The following is a 13,179-nucleotide window of genomic DNA, read 5'->3' on the forward strand; positions in this document are numbered from 1 at the left end:
TTACAAATCATAAGTATATATCAATGTCAGTGATGATAAATTATAAGAAAAATTAATGAAAAGTGTTTGAAAACTTTGAGTTTTAACAATAAGAACAAAATAAAAGGTAAAGTGAATAGTATCAAGATTGACTTTTTAGTGTAAAAATATAATTTTTCGTTAAAATAAACAGTACTGGGAACTTTTCGTTAAAGTTTCCTAAATTATATTTATAATATGGTATGGTACTTAAAAAGGTGGGAGAGGTGGGAGAGCCTGGTTTGTCAAACGTACCCTAGGCTTTGCTTTCTTCTGTTTTTATGCATAAAAAAGTTGGTCTCTGAAGACTATGGCAATAATGCAATGCAATGCAATGCGTCCGTTCAAATTACTTCAAAACTATGTTTGGATGAGAGAAACAAATTTAGAATTTAGGTAAAAGTCAGAATTTATAAATTGACATGTACCAATTTCTTTGTTTGGATTTATAAACATAGAAATTTAGAATTTTCGTGTGGAAAAAAAAAACTTGAAATTTGGGACCTCAAATTCCTAAGTTTAAATTTCATGTAAATAGGTGTCATTTCTTAATTTCTATCATTGATAGTTTAAAAAAAAATCCTTATTCAATTCCATTGTTCTTTTAGGTTAACCAAATAAGAAAATTCATAAATTCTAGAAAATAAAATCTCGTCATTTCAATTACTGTCATTTTAAAATTCCTTAGTAATTTTAAATTTCTTCATCCAATCATAGTGTAAAGCAGATATCACATGGTTCTAATTTCTAAGTGTCATAATCCAATACGCAGTTTGCATATATAAAACCTGCATGCATGACCATGGCAAACATGTGATTTCTAAACTTGAGATATCTTTGCCAAAAAGTTGAAAAAATATATGCATGATTAAGCACCAAAATATTGGATTAATCAAAAGGTACTGATTCTTCTTTCTTTCAATTTGTTTATATTACTTTGACTTTCTAGACAATAATCGTGTTTGTGGATTTTGTATATGTTTCACATGTAGGATTATTATTCCGTTTAGACCCTCATGCCGCGAGATTAAGAAGACTTGAGGCTTGAGCAACGACGAGTTGAGATCGATGTGCCGACTATTGCTATTCTATGCATTAAGATTGAAGTCTCGATGCAATTGCGAACTTTGCAAAATGAACCCTATGCCCACTAGTGCAAATTCATCTCCAAGACTAAATTTTCAATGCAATTACTACTGCAACAGCTAATATCTACTTATTTCTCTCAACTATGTGCGAGGGTTCTCTTTGAAAGTAGACTATACGCAACATTTATTGTTGTTATGCACAGCTGGATCATAGAAGATTAATTTTTCCTTATGTTCCTCTTTTGTTCTATAAGTTCTTATTGGCTAGATGCGAGGGTTTTTACGGTAGCACGACTTTGATTTGTTGTGGTAGGTATGATTTATGGTTATGGTCTCATTTAATTTTTGTTGTTTGGGCAATGTCAGCTCAGGTTAGTGTTATACTAAATTTCGGTATTGTGGGTTTCGGTTGTTTCTGCAACTTTTGTTATTAGCTTATTTTGCTATTATATTGAGATTCATATCTTGTATATGTCTTTGAGACATTGATAAGTTGTTTTAATGAATGTAGTTGTTTTCTTAAAAAAAAAAAAATCAATTGTAACACATGTGAATAACGAATGTGCATGAAACTATAGACTATATAGTTCCTCTTAATTACATTTGGCCTTGTGCTGATGGCTAATTTCTAAGTCTTGAGAAGACACTTATCTTTACTTAGTGTAAAAGGACTATAAATGAACACATATACTCCTCATTTATTAGTGATCCTAGCGTATATTATAAGCCAAAGGGTAAAATAATCGCCATGGAAGCCAATTAAGGTACGATGTTGAAGCAGTCACCCAAAAAAAGAACCTTCCTAAGGCTCATATGTATTATATGTTTCTAAATCATAGGGTCATTAACATGTGTCCTCCTTTTCTAGCATTGGAAAAGGTTTCAAAGCTTTTACTTTATTTACCTCGAGGTTCCTATATTTACTGCACAATTCTAGGACCAATCTAAGTAAAGATACAATTTTGAATTGTCTATACCTAGCTATGACTTAGTGACCGCCCATAATATGAACATCGATTAAAATACACAGAATGTGATAGATCAACAATTATCACATTACCAAAATTCGCATAAATTAAATCAAAATGGTACATGGTTCAAATTTTGGTGGCTAAGCTCTTTAGCCTACGGAAGTCTAACCACAATGGACTTATTGTTCATATGGAAAATGAAGAAATTTAATTACTACAAATTTTTTTGACAATTGGAGCTTTTAGAACTTTCTTTTATTTAAAATACTATATAGCAATTCAAACGGTATGACTTGTCTATGATCATAAACAAGGACATTAGTTGTAGTATACCAAATATGACCAATATTCATCTAGAGGTACATGTCACATCCCGGCTCGGGTCCCATCACATCCCGGGCTCGACTCCACCGTAGCACGATATTGTCTGCTTTGGACCCCGACCACGCCCTCACGATTTTGTTTCTAAGAACTCACACGAGAACTTCCTAGTGGGTCAGCCATCATGGGATTGCTCTAGTGCGCTACTTGCTTAACTTCGAAGTTCCAATGGAACCCGAAGGCAGTGAGTTCCCAAAAGACCTCGTGCTAGGTAGAGATAGGAATATACATATAAGGCGTACAAAATCCATTCCCCTGGACAATGTGAGATGTAACGTACAGGTTACTCAATCTAAAAATATTTGGTGACCATGACTCTATTTTCTTTCCAATTTTTCATGTAAAAATTGAGAGAAAAAAGACTGGTGCATAAGTCATGTGATGTGCCACTTTTTTGTACTTAAAGATGTAGCTTGAAACAAATTAAATTTGACTAGATTTTTAACCCTTAAAACCGACATCTGCTCCATTAAGTTGGTTTTTGTTTAGATCTCACATATAACCAAACCCAATTAATTAAAAAAATTAAATCGGTCTATATTGCTCGATGTGATTGGCTTATAGTTTGGATCTTTCTAGGTGTAATGGTCACCCTTTTTAAAAAGGGTAGATGCCTTACACATGACCATTACTGAAGAGCTAATCCCGTCTAGTTAAAAAAGAGCCTTACATAACAACCTCATCATGCATGCACGCACCTCACTTAAAGGCAAAGGGTTACAGTTCCGACGATGTCACATTATCAAACGTTCGCTTTCCATTTCTTTAAGCATCCCTAGTTTTTCTTTAACTCAACTAACTTCATTATCGAAGGGTTTATGGATAACATGCACCAAAGGGTTATATTGGTTAAAACTACTGCCACTCTTACGCATGTAGTGATACATCGGCTACGTCGTTCTCACACATCAAGTGATAGCGCTCACACATCACAGAACGATAATCGGTTTACGAATCCTGTAAGCTTAAGTTTTTCTCCGGTCAAAATCTACTAGGATCATTTTCAACAATTATTCATAGTATTCTACTTAGTATACGAAATGTAACTTTCTTTTTTTGGCCTTCTGAAGGTTTAAGAGAACGACCCAAAGAATTGTAGAGCAAGTGATACTTCTCCAATTGTGTGGCATAATTTAGCTATTATCCTAGATCGTTCTTGTCAGTGCTACAAGAAATTGATAGTTGAAGGCACTGAACAAATTTGACAATATTTCTTTTTAACATAAAATAGACCATTGTGTGATTTTAGCTCTTCGGAATAGAGGAATATAATTTTACGGATCATGCTAGGGAGACTTAAATTTTTTAAACCAAATGACGTGGTTATTGATGATTGAATTATTACTTAAATGTTGATTAATGTGCTTATTTTCTATTGGTAACACATCATTCGGTTTGCAAATTTAATTTAAAATTTTGGTCTCCCTAGCATTATCCTAATTTTTCTCTTCACTCTTTCTTTCATATTTTCCTATGCTACTTACTAACAAAATTTTGGTAATTCTTAATTGAACGAGTAAAATTGGAAATAAGTTTACCCTTTTTTTTCCAAGGAAATAAGTTCATCAACGACTTGGCACTTGGCTTGGAAATTATCACGGCAATACCCAATCGCTTTCAATTGCATGTGGATCTCATAATAATAATGATTCTTGTGCAAATTTAAATAACTACAGTAATCTGTATAATTTACACTGTTAAATCCTTAACTAATGATACATTACACTTACTGAAGACTGATTATTGTTTTAATTACAGTACTAATTTTCACACTCATGTTTTTTATGCGCGCATTCAGTTTTTTGTTTTTCAATTTTCGCTTGATTAGAAGAAAAGAAAGTGTATAAAGACAAAGTAAGGGTTGGAGAAGGAAGAGACCAAGTAAGGGTTAGACCAGGGAGTGAGGGGAGAGGGTCTATTACTCTATTAGTTTTATGATGGAAAGTTCTGTGATAGGCTACTAGGTCTGGTAGGCTCAATTCCTAATCAAACACAAGAGGGGTCAGAAAAAAATTAAGAGATGATTGAAATTAGAGAGGCTGTCCTTTGACTTCTGCTCTCTCTCAATAAATAATATCCCCTCAAAGCAGCAGTCACCATAATCTCTCTTCCAAGTCCTCCTTCATTGAAACGGAGGCAAAATTAGACAGCAAACTTCCATAACAACTATTCACCACAATCCTATTTGTAAGGGTCTCTTTTCTTCTCTCTTGTTTACTCAGCAGTTTAGAGAGAGAGAGAGAGAGAGAGAGAGAGAGATGGGGAGAGCTCCTTGCTGTGACAAGGCAAATGTAAAGAAAGGACCATGGTCACCTGAAGAAGATGCAAAGCTGAAAGAGTACATAGAAAAATATGGGACTGGAGGGAATTGGATTGCTCTTCCACAGAAAGCTGGTAAGTTTTTTTGTTTCTACTTTTGTTTTCATGTAATAGTTTAGATCACTGTATATGGTTTCTTTCATCCTCTTTTATTTTGTTCCCTACAGTGTGTGTGTGTGTGTATATTTGTGACACTTTCTGAATGGCTTTTTGGTTTGCAACTGCAGGTCTTAGGAGATGTGGGAAGAGCTGCAGACTAAGATGGCTTAACTATCTGAGGCCCAACATTAAACATGGTGAATTTTCTGATGAAGAAGATAGAATTATCTGCAACCTCTTTACTAACATTGGAAGCAGGTAAACTTTTCTTCAAATCCCATTTTCTTCCACAATTTTCCTTTTTTATATTTCCGTTCATATTTTCCATGGGGTCCAATTCTTACCATTTTGCCCACCGGGTTTTCAATGTAAAGAATAAATAATGTTTAAAAGATGGAAAATTTACATCTATCAGAGAACATACTGTACGATTATATGTTGAAGAAATTTCAAAACATGTGGGTTATATGGTTGAGGATAAAAGATTTCTTCAAGACGCATAGTAACTATGTTTTAATTTCTTGGGTTCTTTTCTTGCATTATTCAACATTATATGTTTTAATTTCTTGGGTTCTTTTCTTGCATTCCAAGTTTAGATCTTTTGTGATAATTTCATATGCAGTCACATTATTTCTTAGGGAACTGAATTAAACCAATGTGTAGGTGGTCAATAATAGCAGCTCAGTTGCCAGGCAGGACTGACAATGATATCAAAAACTACTGGAACACCAAGCTAAAAAAGAAGCTCATGGGCATAAGCATTCTCCCATCCCAGCTGCTAAAATCTCACCCATCTCTTCTCCTTCAAACTTCATCCACATCCTCTTCGCCGTTATCATACCGAGGAAGCAACACCAGCACTACATTTTACACACAAACCAGGTCTTTCACCGGCACTTTGGAGCCCATTCCTTTTTCACAAAGTCTCATGAGCAGCAGTTCCACTAATTCTGCTCCTTCTGCTCTGCAAATCCCCCAAGAGAGCTTTGTGGGGAGACACATGCAGCAGCAGCATTATCAAGTCAAAGATAACATTTTGATGTTTGGAGGTGAAGCAAGTTGCAGCTCCTCTGATGGGAGTTGCAGCAACCATCAGATCAGAGAAAGAGAGTATGAATTTGGTGGTGCTTATGGCGGCCGCAACGGCGGTGCAACTAATGGGGAGGTGAAACTACAGATGGGTTTGCAAAATTATAATTTTTTTAATGGGGTTGGAGGAGAGCAGAAAATTATGCAGAATAATTCCAGTGGAAATGGGATGTGGGAAGATCAAGCAGGATTGGACTATGGACTGGAAGAGATTAAGCAGCTAATTAGTAGTACAGGTAGTTGCAACAACTTTTTGTTTGATGAAAACAAGACAGAGGAAAAGGTCATGATGTACTACTGATGATGCTGACTGTGTGAGTAAAAGATTTGGAGAAGTAAGGAAGGGTGGGCTGGAGATTCTCAGATCTGGAGAGAGAGAGAGGGAGAGAGAGAGAAGGGTTGGGAAGTTTCTGATGGATGGGTGAATATATTTTTCTTGACAGTACTTGTTAAAAGTTTCCTTTGTGCATTTACTTTTTGGGAAATGATGTGTGTGTATGTAAGTACAGTTTAACTGTGCTACCACATTCATCAGGCACGCAGATGTCATGGAATATTCAGAAGAAAAAACCCATCACCTTTTAAAACCTGCAATCTTAAAAGGCAAGCATCCCCATGTCCTCGGTATTTATTTTTTCACCCTAACAAATATCTCTTTAATACTTGTGCATTGTTCTTCTTCATAGTCAATCTCTGGTGAAACGAAAAACTTCTCTGAGATTCATAATCTCGAATATTCTTATTTTATGCATTATAAAAACTTTCTTGTAGCGAATTTATATTTTTTTGGTGTGATGTGTAAGATAAAAAGAAATTATAAAAAAAATTATAACTCCAGAATAGATAAATTTTTATATGAAGGGACTAGCGCCTTAGATCTTTATGGATATTATTGTCTAAGAATTTTTAATTATTTTGTGTTGTTGGATTTCATGTTAGAGTTTAAAAATTAAAAAGGACTTGATGTTAATCCCAATCTCAGTCCTAATAAAATATAGAACCAACAATATTATAGAATGGAAGGCATGCCAAAACACACATCTCATTGGCGTCATCAGTTACATCAGTCCCTTGCTTATGCACTGCCAATGGCACACGTAACATGATCATTTGTCATGGTTGATAATAAACTAGTGCTAATTATTTAACAATTTTCTTCTTGCATTTTTTTTCCTAAAATTTTGTCGAAAAAGGCATCGAATTTGTTCCATCTTGCATTGCATGGTCAGAATATTGGGCATCGGAGCAAATAGGAGTACTATTTTTCTTTAGAGGCCTTGGAAGTAGAGCTGATGGCGTGGGGTTAAGGCTCAAACATAATTCAAATTTCAAAACTATGATTTTTAAATCATAGCCTACGGTTATATGTAGTCCAATAACTTAATGGACATGATGTTGAATTTCTATCCATATGTTCCGGGCTCGAAACTTTTTCCTCTCTAAGAATTATTATAATAATTTCGAACTTTCTCTCTTTCGTAATAATAGTAGATTTTTTATTAAAAAAAAAAATCATAGCCTGCAGTTAAGCACGCATATTATCCTGGAGAGTTGTCTCTATTTTCAGTGGTTAATTAATTAATTAATAGGCAAATAGCATGTGGGGTGGGTGTCAATAATTGATAACACTTTTTTGAGGTTGTGAGAGGAGAAGATCCTTGGTTGAATTAAAACAAAAAACAAAAACAGGTAGATGATAAACAAAGGAAATTGATTTTCACAAATTATATTTCTTCTGCTATAAGTTCATGTTTAGTTTCAGTCTCAACGAACATAAATGAACAAAAGTTAATAGAACAAGAAAAACGTAGGTAACTCACATCTCATAAACAAATCCAACTTGTAGAACATAAAAGAATCAGTCTTCTAACTAGTTGTATATCTCTTTACATTTATATTTAATATTAGATAATACAAGATTCTTCAATAGAGTAGAGAGATTATTAAAGGGAAGTAGATGATATCTTTGGGGAAGGTTTGATGGGTTTTGCTGTTTTGTTTTCCACAAGACATACAGAAAGCAACGTTGAAGATAAATGCATTGCATTGACCTCTTCCAACAAATATTTTGTCGGCTTTCTGCCATTAGATTAGACTAATGGGTTTTGCCAGCTATAGGCATTATATAAATGGGATTAAACAATTATAATTGTCTCTAAAGCAATGGGGAAGGTTTCTTATTAGGAATGTATTTGCTAGTGGAGTGAAAAAGGTCAAAGTCGTGGCACCAACTGAACTGACCCATGAAATTTCCGAGCAACTTTTTGCAAAATTATTTCTTCAAATTTGGACTTTTGGAAGTTTATAGAGAGGGATATGTGGCTGATGATCAGTCTACTGTCCATAGGCATATTGATATTACAAATCAACTAATCTTAATTCTCTTCCAATCAGTTTTTATCTTAAGCTTTGTTTGGCCAATGACTCAAGATTTTAGTTAGTCATGTAGACCCTTGCCATCCGATTAGGGGTCTGTTATGATACAAATTGCTGATATATGTCACTGTTTCTTCTTCTTTTTCTCATTATTTTTGTTCTATAAGTCCTAGCTACATGGTTGAAGCAGTGACGAAATTAAGAAATTTTGATTCGGCCAGTCTAGTATATGGCTTAACACAAATTTTACACCTCTTAGTATCCCTGTATCTTTGTATTAAAGAAACATGGTCGCTATAATATTTATTTTTGTTATTCTGTGTGGGTGGGTGGCTAATATAGTGTTGGGAGCTGCTAGAGGCTAGAGCAGAGTGAACCAATTTGTATAGTTACATTGAACGGTGTGGAACCCTTGACCTAACTCAGGGCTAATTTAGTATTGTTGTAGTTTTTTTTATATAAGCTGCTTATATTGTTCTTTGACAATAATTAGTTGTAAAGTAACACTTAGTAAATTGTATTTTTAACAATGTTATAAGTGTGAAAAATATGTCAAGTGACTCAAATGGACATGATGTTCAAAGTTTTATGTGCTGTATTTTTTAAAATAAATGTATTGACTTACATTTATATGGTGGTAGGGTGGGGGTGCGGGTGGTGTCAACAACAATGATGGTAGGAAATGGTGATAGTATCAATGTTGGTGGATGGTTAGTAACATTTGTAATGGAAATAGTGTTGGTAAAGATGGTGGCAGTGGCATGAATGGTAGGGTGTGGTGGTGTGGTGGTGCGGTGTAGGAAAAGTAATGGTGGTGGGGGTGGAGATTCTCACGACAGAGTGGGTGGCAACAATGATGGCGATCGCAGTGGTGGTGGTAGATATTGCTGAGGTTGTGAGAGTGTTGGCAGTTGCAATGGTGGTAGGGCAAGTGGTGGAGGTCGTTAAGATGACAATTGTGGCAATGGCGGTGGTTGTGAGGGTATTGGTTGTGGCATTGGTGGTGGTACTCATAGGTGGTTGTGATTGCTTTGTTTCTCAAGAAAGAGTGTATGGGGAAAATATAATAGAACCTATTGAAAATGTCATATCTGTTAAACCCCAAATAAATTTTCGTTGGTGGGTTTTGAATATAAAGGTTGGGATGGGGTTTTGGTGGTTGTAGGTTAAGCTTGGAGACGGTAGAGGCTTGCTGTTTCCCGATTTTTTTTCTTTTTTCTTCTTTCTGTTGTATTTGTGAAATTTTTTGTTGTTTATTTTTATTTTTTCATTTTCATTTCTTTTTTGAAAATTATTTTTATTATTATTTTAGTATCCAAGTAATCCAAAAAGTGAGGCCCATTGTTGCCACATGTACATTCAACAAAAAAAATTAATTGGGGTTTAATTGGTGGAACAAAATTCACACAGTGCCATGAATGGTGGTTGTGCACAAACTTGAGTAACCTGCAAAATAGAAAACAATCGTGAGCAAACCTGAGACGCGGGGAAAGGGTGCCGCCAAAGGCTCTCCAACGGTCAAGTTAGTGAATAGTTTTAGACTCAGTTAAGGGACAAGAGAATTAAAGTGTTTAGATTGTGTTATCAAAGAAAAACTCTAGATGGGTATATTTATATTATGGGAGATAGACCTTTTCAGGATAAAATCCTTGTTCTAAGCCGGAAGAATCATAGAGAATATCTAAAAGTAGATATTGCACCCTCTTAGGAGTTTTTGATTACTTGTGGCACATGTCAATCCTTAGATTGTAGGAACTCCAAGACTTATAGGATCTGATTGAGTCCATATGGGGATCAGATCGCGTGTCTTGTGGAACAAGCATGGTATCCGACGGAATTGATTGGACTCCACCTACTGCTCCGGAATAGGGTCATGGTGGCACTGTTACTCCATCTGATCCAACTTCGTGCTGAGCTGGTAAGTCTATGATCGGGTTTCTAAGGTAATTGTATTCGGATAAGCCTGACTCCGGCCTTGGAAAACCATGACTCCGGCCTTGGAAAACCATGGTCTCACAATTGCCCCTAACCATTTATCTTAGGGGCAACTTGTTCCCCTTGAGGATGAATTGTTACCCATAGACCATGCCTTTCGAAGTATGCTGGAACACGTACCGTTTAGTCTTCAGTTTCTTGTACGCTGGCCTGACTCTTGACATTAAAGTGGGGTAGTTGAGTTGCTGATTTCTGTCACGCAACCTCTAATCGTGCAAAATCAATTGCAATGGTGGTGAAGGCCTCCATTTCGTGTGCATGCTCCTCAAAGAATCAATCACATGATTGGCTTCGATTCTTGTATGCATCGATCTCTAGGCAAAGGCTCTTCATTTGCCTTTAAATAACCACTTATCCTTTGAGATTTTCATAGTCATCGTTACTTCTAGAACATGAAACCTCTACACTTCAACCAAAAATTCCTTTCCATACCCAATTTCTTCCATGATCTTTTGATGTCCAAAAACCTTCCTTGCGCTTATCAATTTCTAACAAACGAAGCTAAGTAATACCCAATTTAGCCATAATTCTATCCTAATGTCCCTCGCTTCTTGCAATTTGTTCTATAACATGCATCCCTATGTAGCACTCTCTATGCCATCTTTGATGTTAAGTGGAATCTGAACAAGGTGTTAAGATTCCTTAGTGGGTTTTTTGTCACTGCTTTCTCCTCCATCCTCTACTTGTGGACAACAATGGTGGTGGATCTCCATCAGAATACTCACCCTTAATGTGGTATCTTGCTCGGAAAGCAGCAAGATGGGCATAGTTTGAAATTGATCTGGTAGTAGAATCTCCAAGAAGATTGATGATTCTGGTCAAGTATGTTGTGTAGTCTTCAAAATCTTCTTTTGCCAGGGATGAGGGCTTGTCTCCCCCAAATTGTTGTACCAACTTGAACCTTTCTATTGGGATTTTGATAATAAACATGTGCTTGTGTGAGTATTTACTTGTCTGGTGCCTTCTTATCCATTAAAAATTCCTAAACCCTAAAGTAAACGAATTTTGAGAAATAAAATGAGCAACAGAAAAGAATGTGAGTAAGTTTATGGCTCGAACATAGCTCAAAACCCCTCCCTCCGATAACGTTAATTCAAAAAAACATTACCTCCCAAACTTAACATCCATAAAGTATTCTCATTGAGATAGTCGAAGTATCACCTTAATTTGGTACCAGGAATTAAACATTAAACCCATGAAGAATCTGTCGCTCCATGCTCACCTAGCTACACATTTATTGGATTTAAGAAGTTCACACCATATTTGAAACAACCTGCAAGGAGAAAAGTAATAACAATTTTTTACCTTGCCCAAGTTCTTGGGTCAAGGATTTCAATAGTTGCACTGTAGTTTAGGAGGGATTTCTCTTTCTAGACAGGATCGCGTGTCTATCTCCAGTGAATCTTACACAAAAGTTCTTTAATCCTTTTATCAGACCTTATGCGTCAAACCTGAGCGTTTTCGATCGGACTACCTTGACTAACTTAGCCAAAGCATTTTTGCGTATCGAAGCTCCATTAGAATAAAATTTATCTTAGGGAGTTCCTAGTCTGGATGCCTCTTTGGGACCTACTAACATACGATCTTGCAAAACGTACTTGACTTAGTATGTTGGTCTGGGATAGAAGTAGTCGTACTCAGAGTCGGAGTTCAGAGCCACCTTTGGATGACTTCTGGATCGTCCTTTCGACTACTCCCTCAAATGGTGTAGAGCCAAGATTTGAATGTTATAACCCACAAATTTGCTAGTTGTATAAAGGAGGCCGGATAGTGAAGAAAAATAATACCGAAGGGGGGCATTACTTTTTCCATCACCCTCTTCTCCTACCCTCAAGACTAGTTAAATCCAGTAGCATAAAGTGGGCCAATAATGGCGTGACACATGGTTTACAATTTTTCAAAAATATACATTGACTAGAGCTTACCCTAGTTTGTGGGTCGTTCTGCCCTACACTGAAAATATTCTTACATCGCTCATCGGACAATAATTTGTCAATGTTCCATTAGACGATCTCCAATGCACAGGGCCTAAAGTCTAAAATTTTGTGTCCTAAATTTTAGGATTTAAACCTAAAGCAGTTTTTTTTCCCCAACCAGCTTTTTTGGGCTTACATTATAATATTTAAACTTTACGCGTGGTCATACTATTAAACTTTATAGCATACAAAATATTTGGTGATTTATTCAACTTTGTAAGCATTTAATTATCCTCTTAAGGGTGATTTTCGGAAGGAACAAATTGGAAAAAGGGTTTTAATTTTTATTTCAAACTTTTTGGATCCAATCAAAATTTTTAATTCGAACTTTTCAGTATCAAAATTGTAACATCCCGTCCCGGGATTTTTAAAACGTACGTTGAAATTACGATTTTACCCTAATTTGTTTGTGTACGTTAAGTGTTGTGTAGTGTGGTGTTGTAGGACCACACACACACTCACACATCACCCTCACTTTCCCCGGGATTCCCTCCCTCATTCCCTCACTCTGTCTACACTCTTTCTCTCTCTCTCTCTCTCTTCCTCCCCGAGTTCCTTTCTTCTTCTTCTTCTTCAACATACGGTTATACACACAAACACACTCAAACTTTCACCAATCAAGAAACCAATTACACCATTGAACTCGTGAGGTTGTGAGGAGCACAACCATACCAATTCCAGGTAAGAATTCGAACGTTTTCACGTCGTTTCAACAATGGCCGATTTGAAACACTGTTCATGCAAACCTAAACTAGTGTGTTTTTGGAATTTCTAAGCTTGTAGTTGTGCTTGTGAGGTCCCAAGGAGCCTCGGAGTAGTTCGTTGGGTGAATTTGGACGTTGGAAAGACTAGGTTCGAAGTTGGCCG

General features: G+C 36.1%; 1 protein-coding gene across 1 annotated transcript; it reads left to right on the forward strand.

Moving 5' to 3' along the window:
• Positions 1-4,331: 4,331 nt before the first annotated feature.
• On the forward strand, positions 4,332-6,627 carry LOC137723716 (transcription factor RAX2). The gene is made up of 3 exons (XM_068462910.2): positions 4,332-4,852; positions 5,005-5,134; positions 5,540-6,627. Exons 1-3 carry the CDS (start codon positions 4,717-4,719, stop codon positions 6,264-6,266), a joined length of 993 nt encoding a protein of 330 aa, XP_068319011.1. The 5' UTR covers positions 4,332-4,716; the 3' UTR covers positions 6,267-6,627.
• The last annotated feature ends 6,552 nt before the right edge of the window (positions 6,628-13,179 follow it).

Source organism: Pyrus communis, chromosome 4, assembly GCF_041283825.1.
Source record: "Pyrus communis isolate YQ-2024b chromosome 4, ASM4128382v1, whole genome shotgun sequence".
NCBI classification, from domain to species: Eukaryota; Viridiplantae; Streptophyta; class Magnoliopsida; order Rosales; family Rosaceae; genus Pyrus; species Pyrus communis.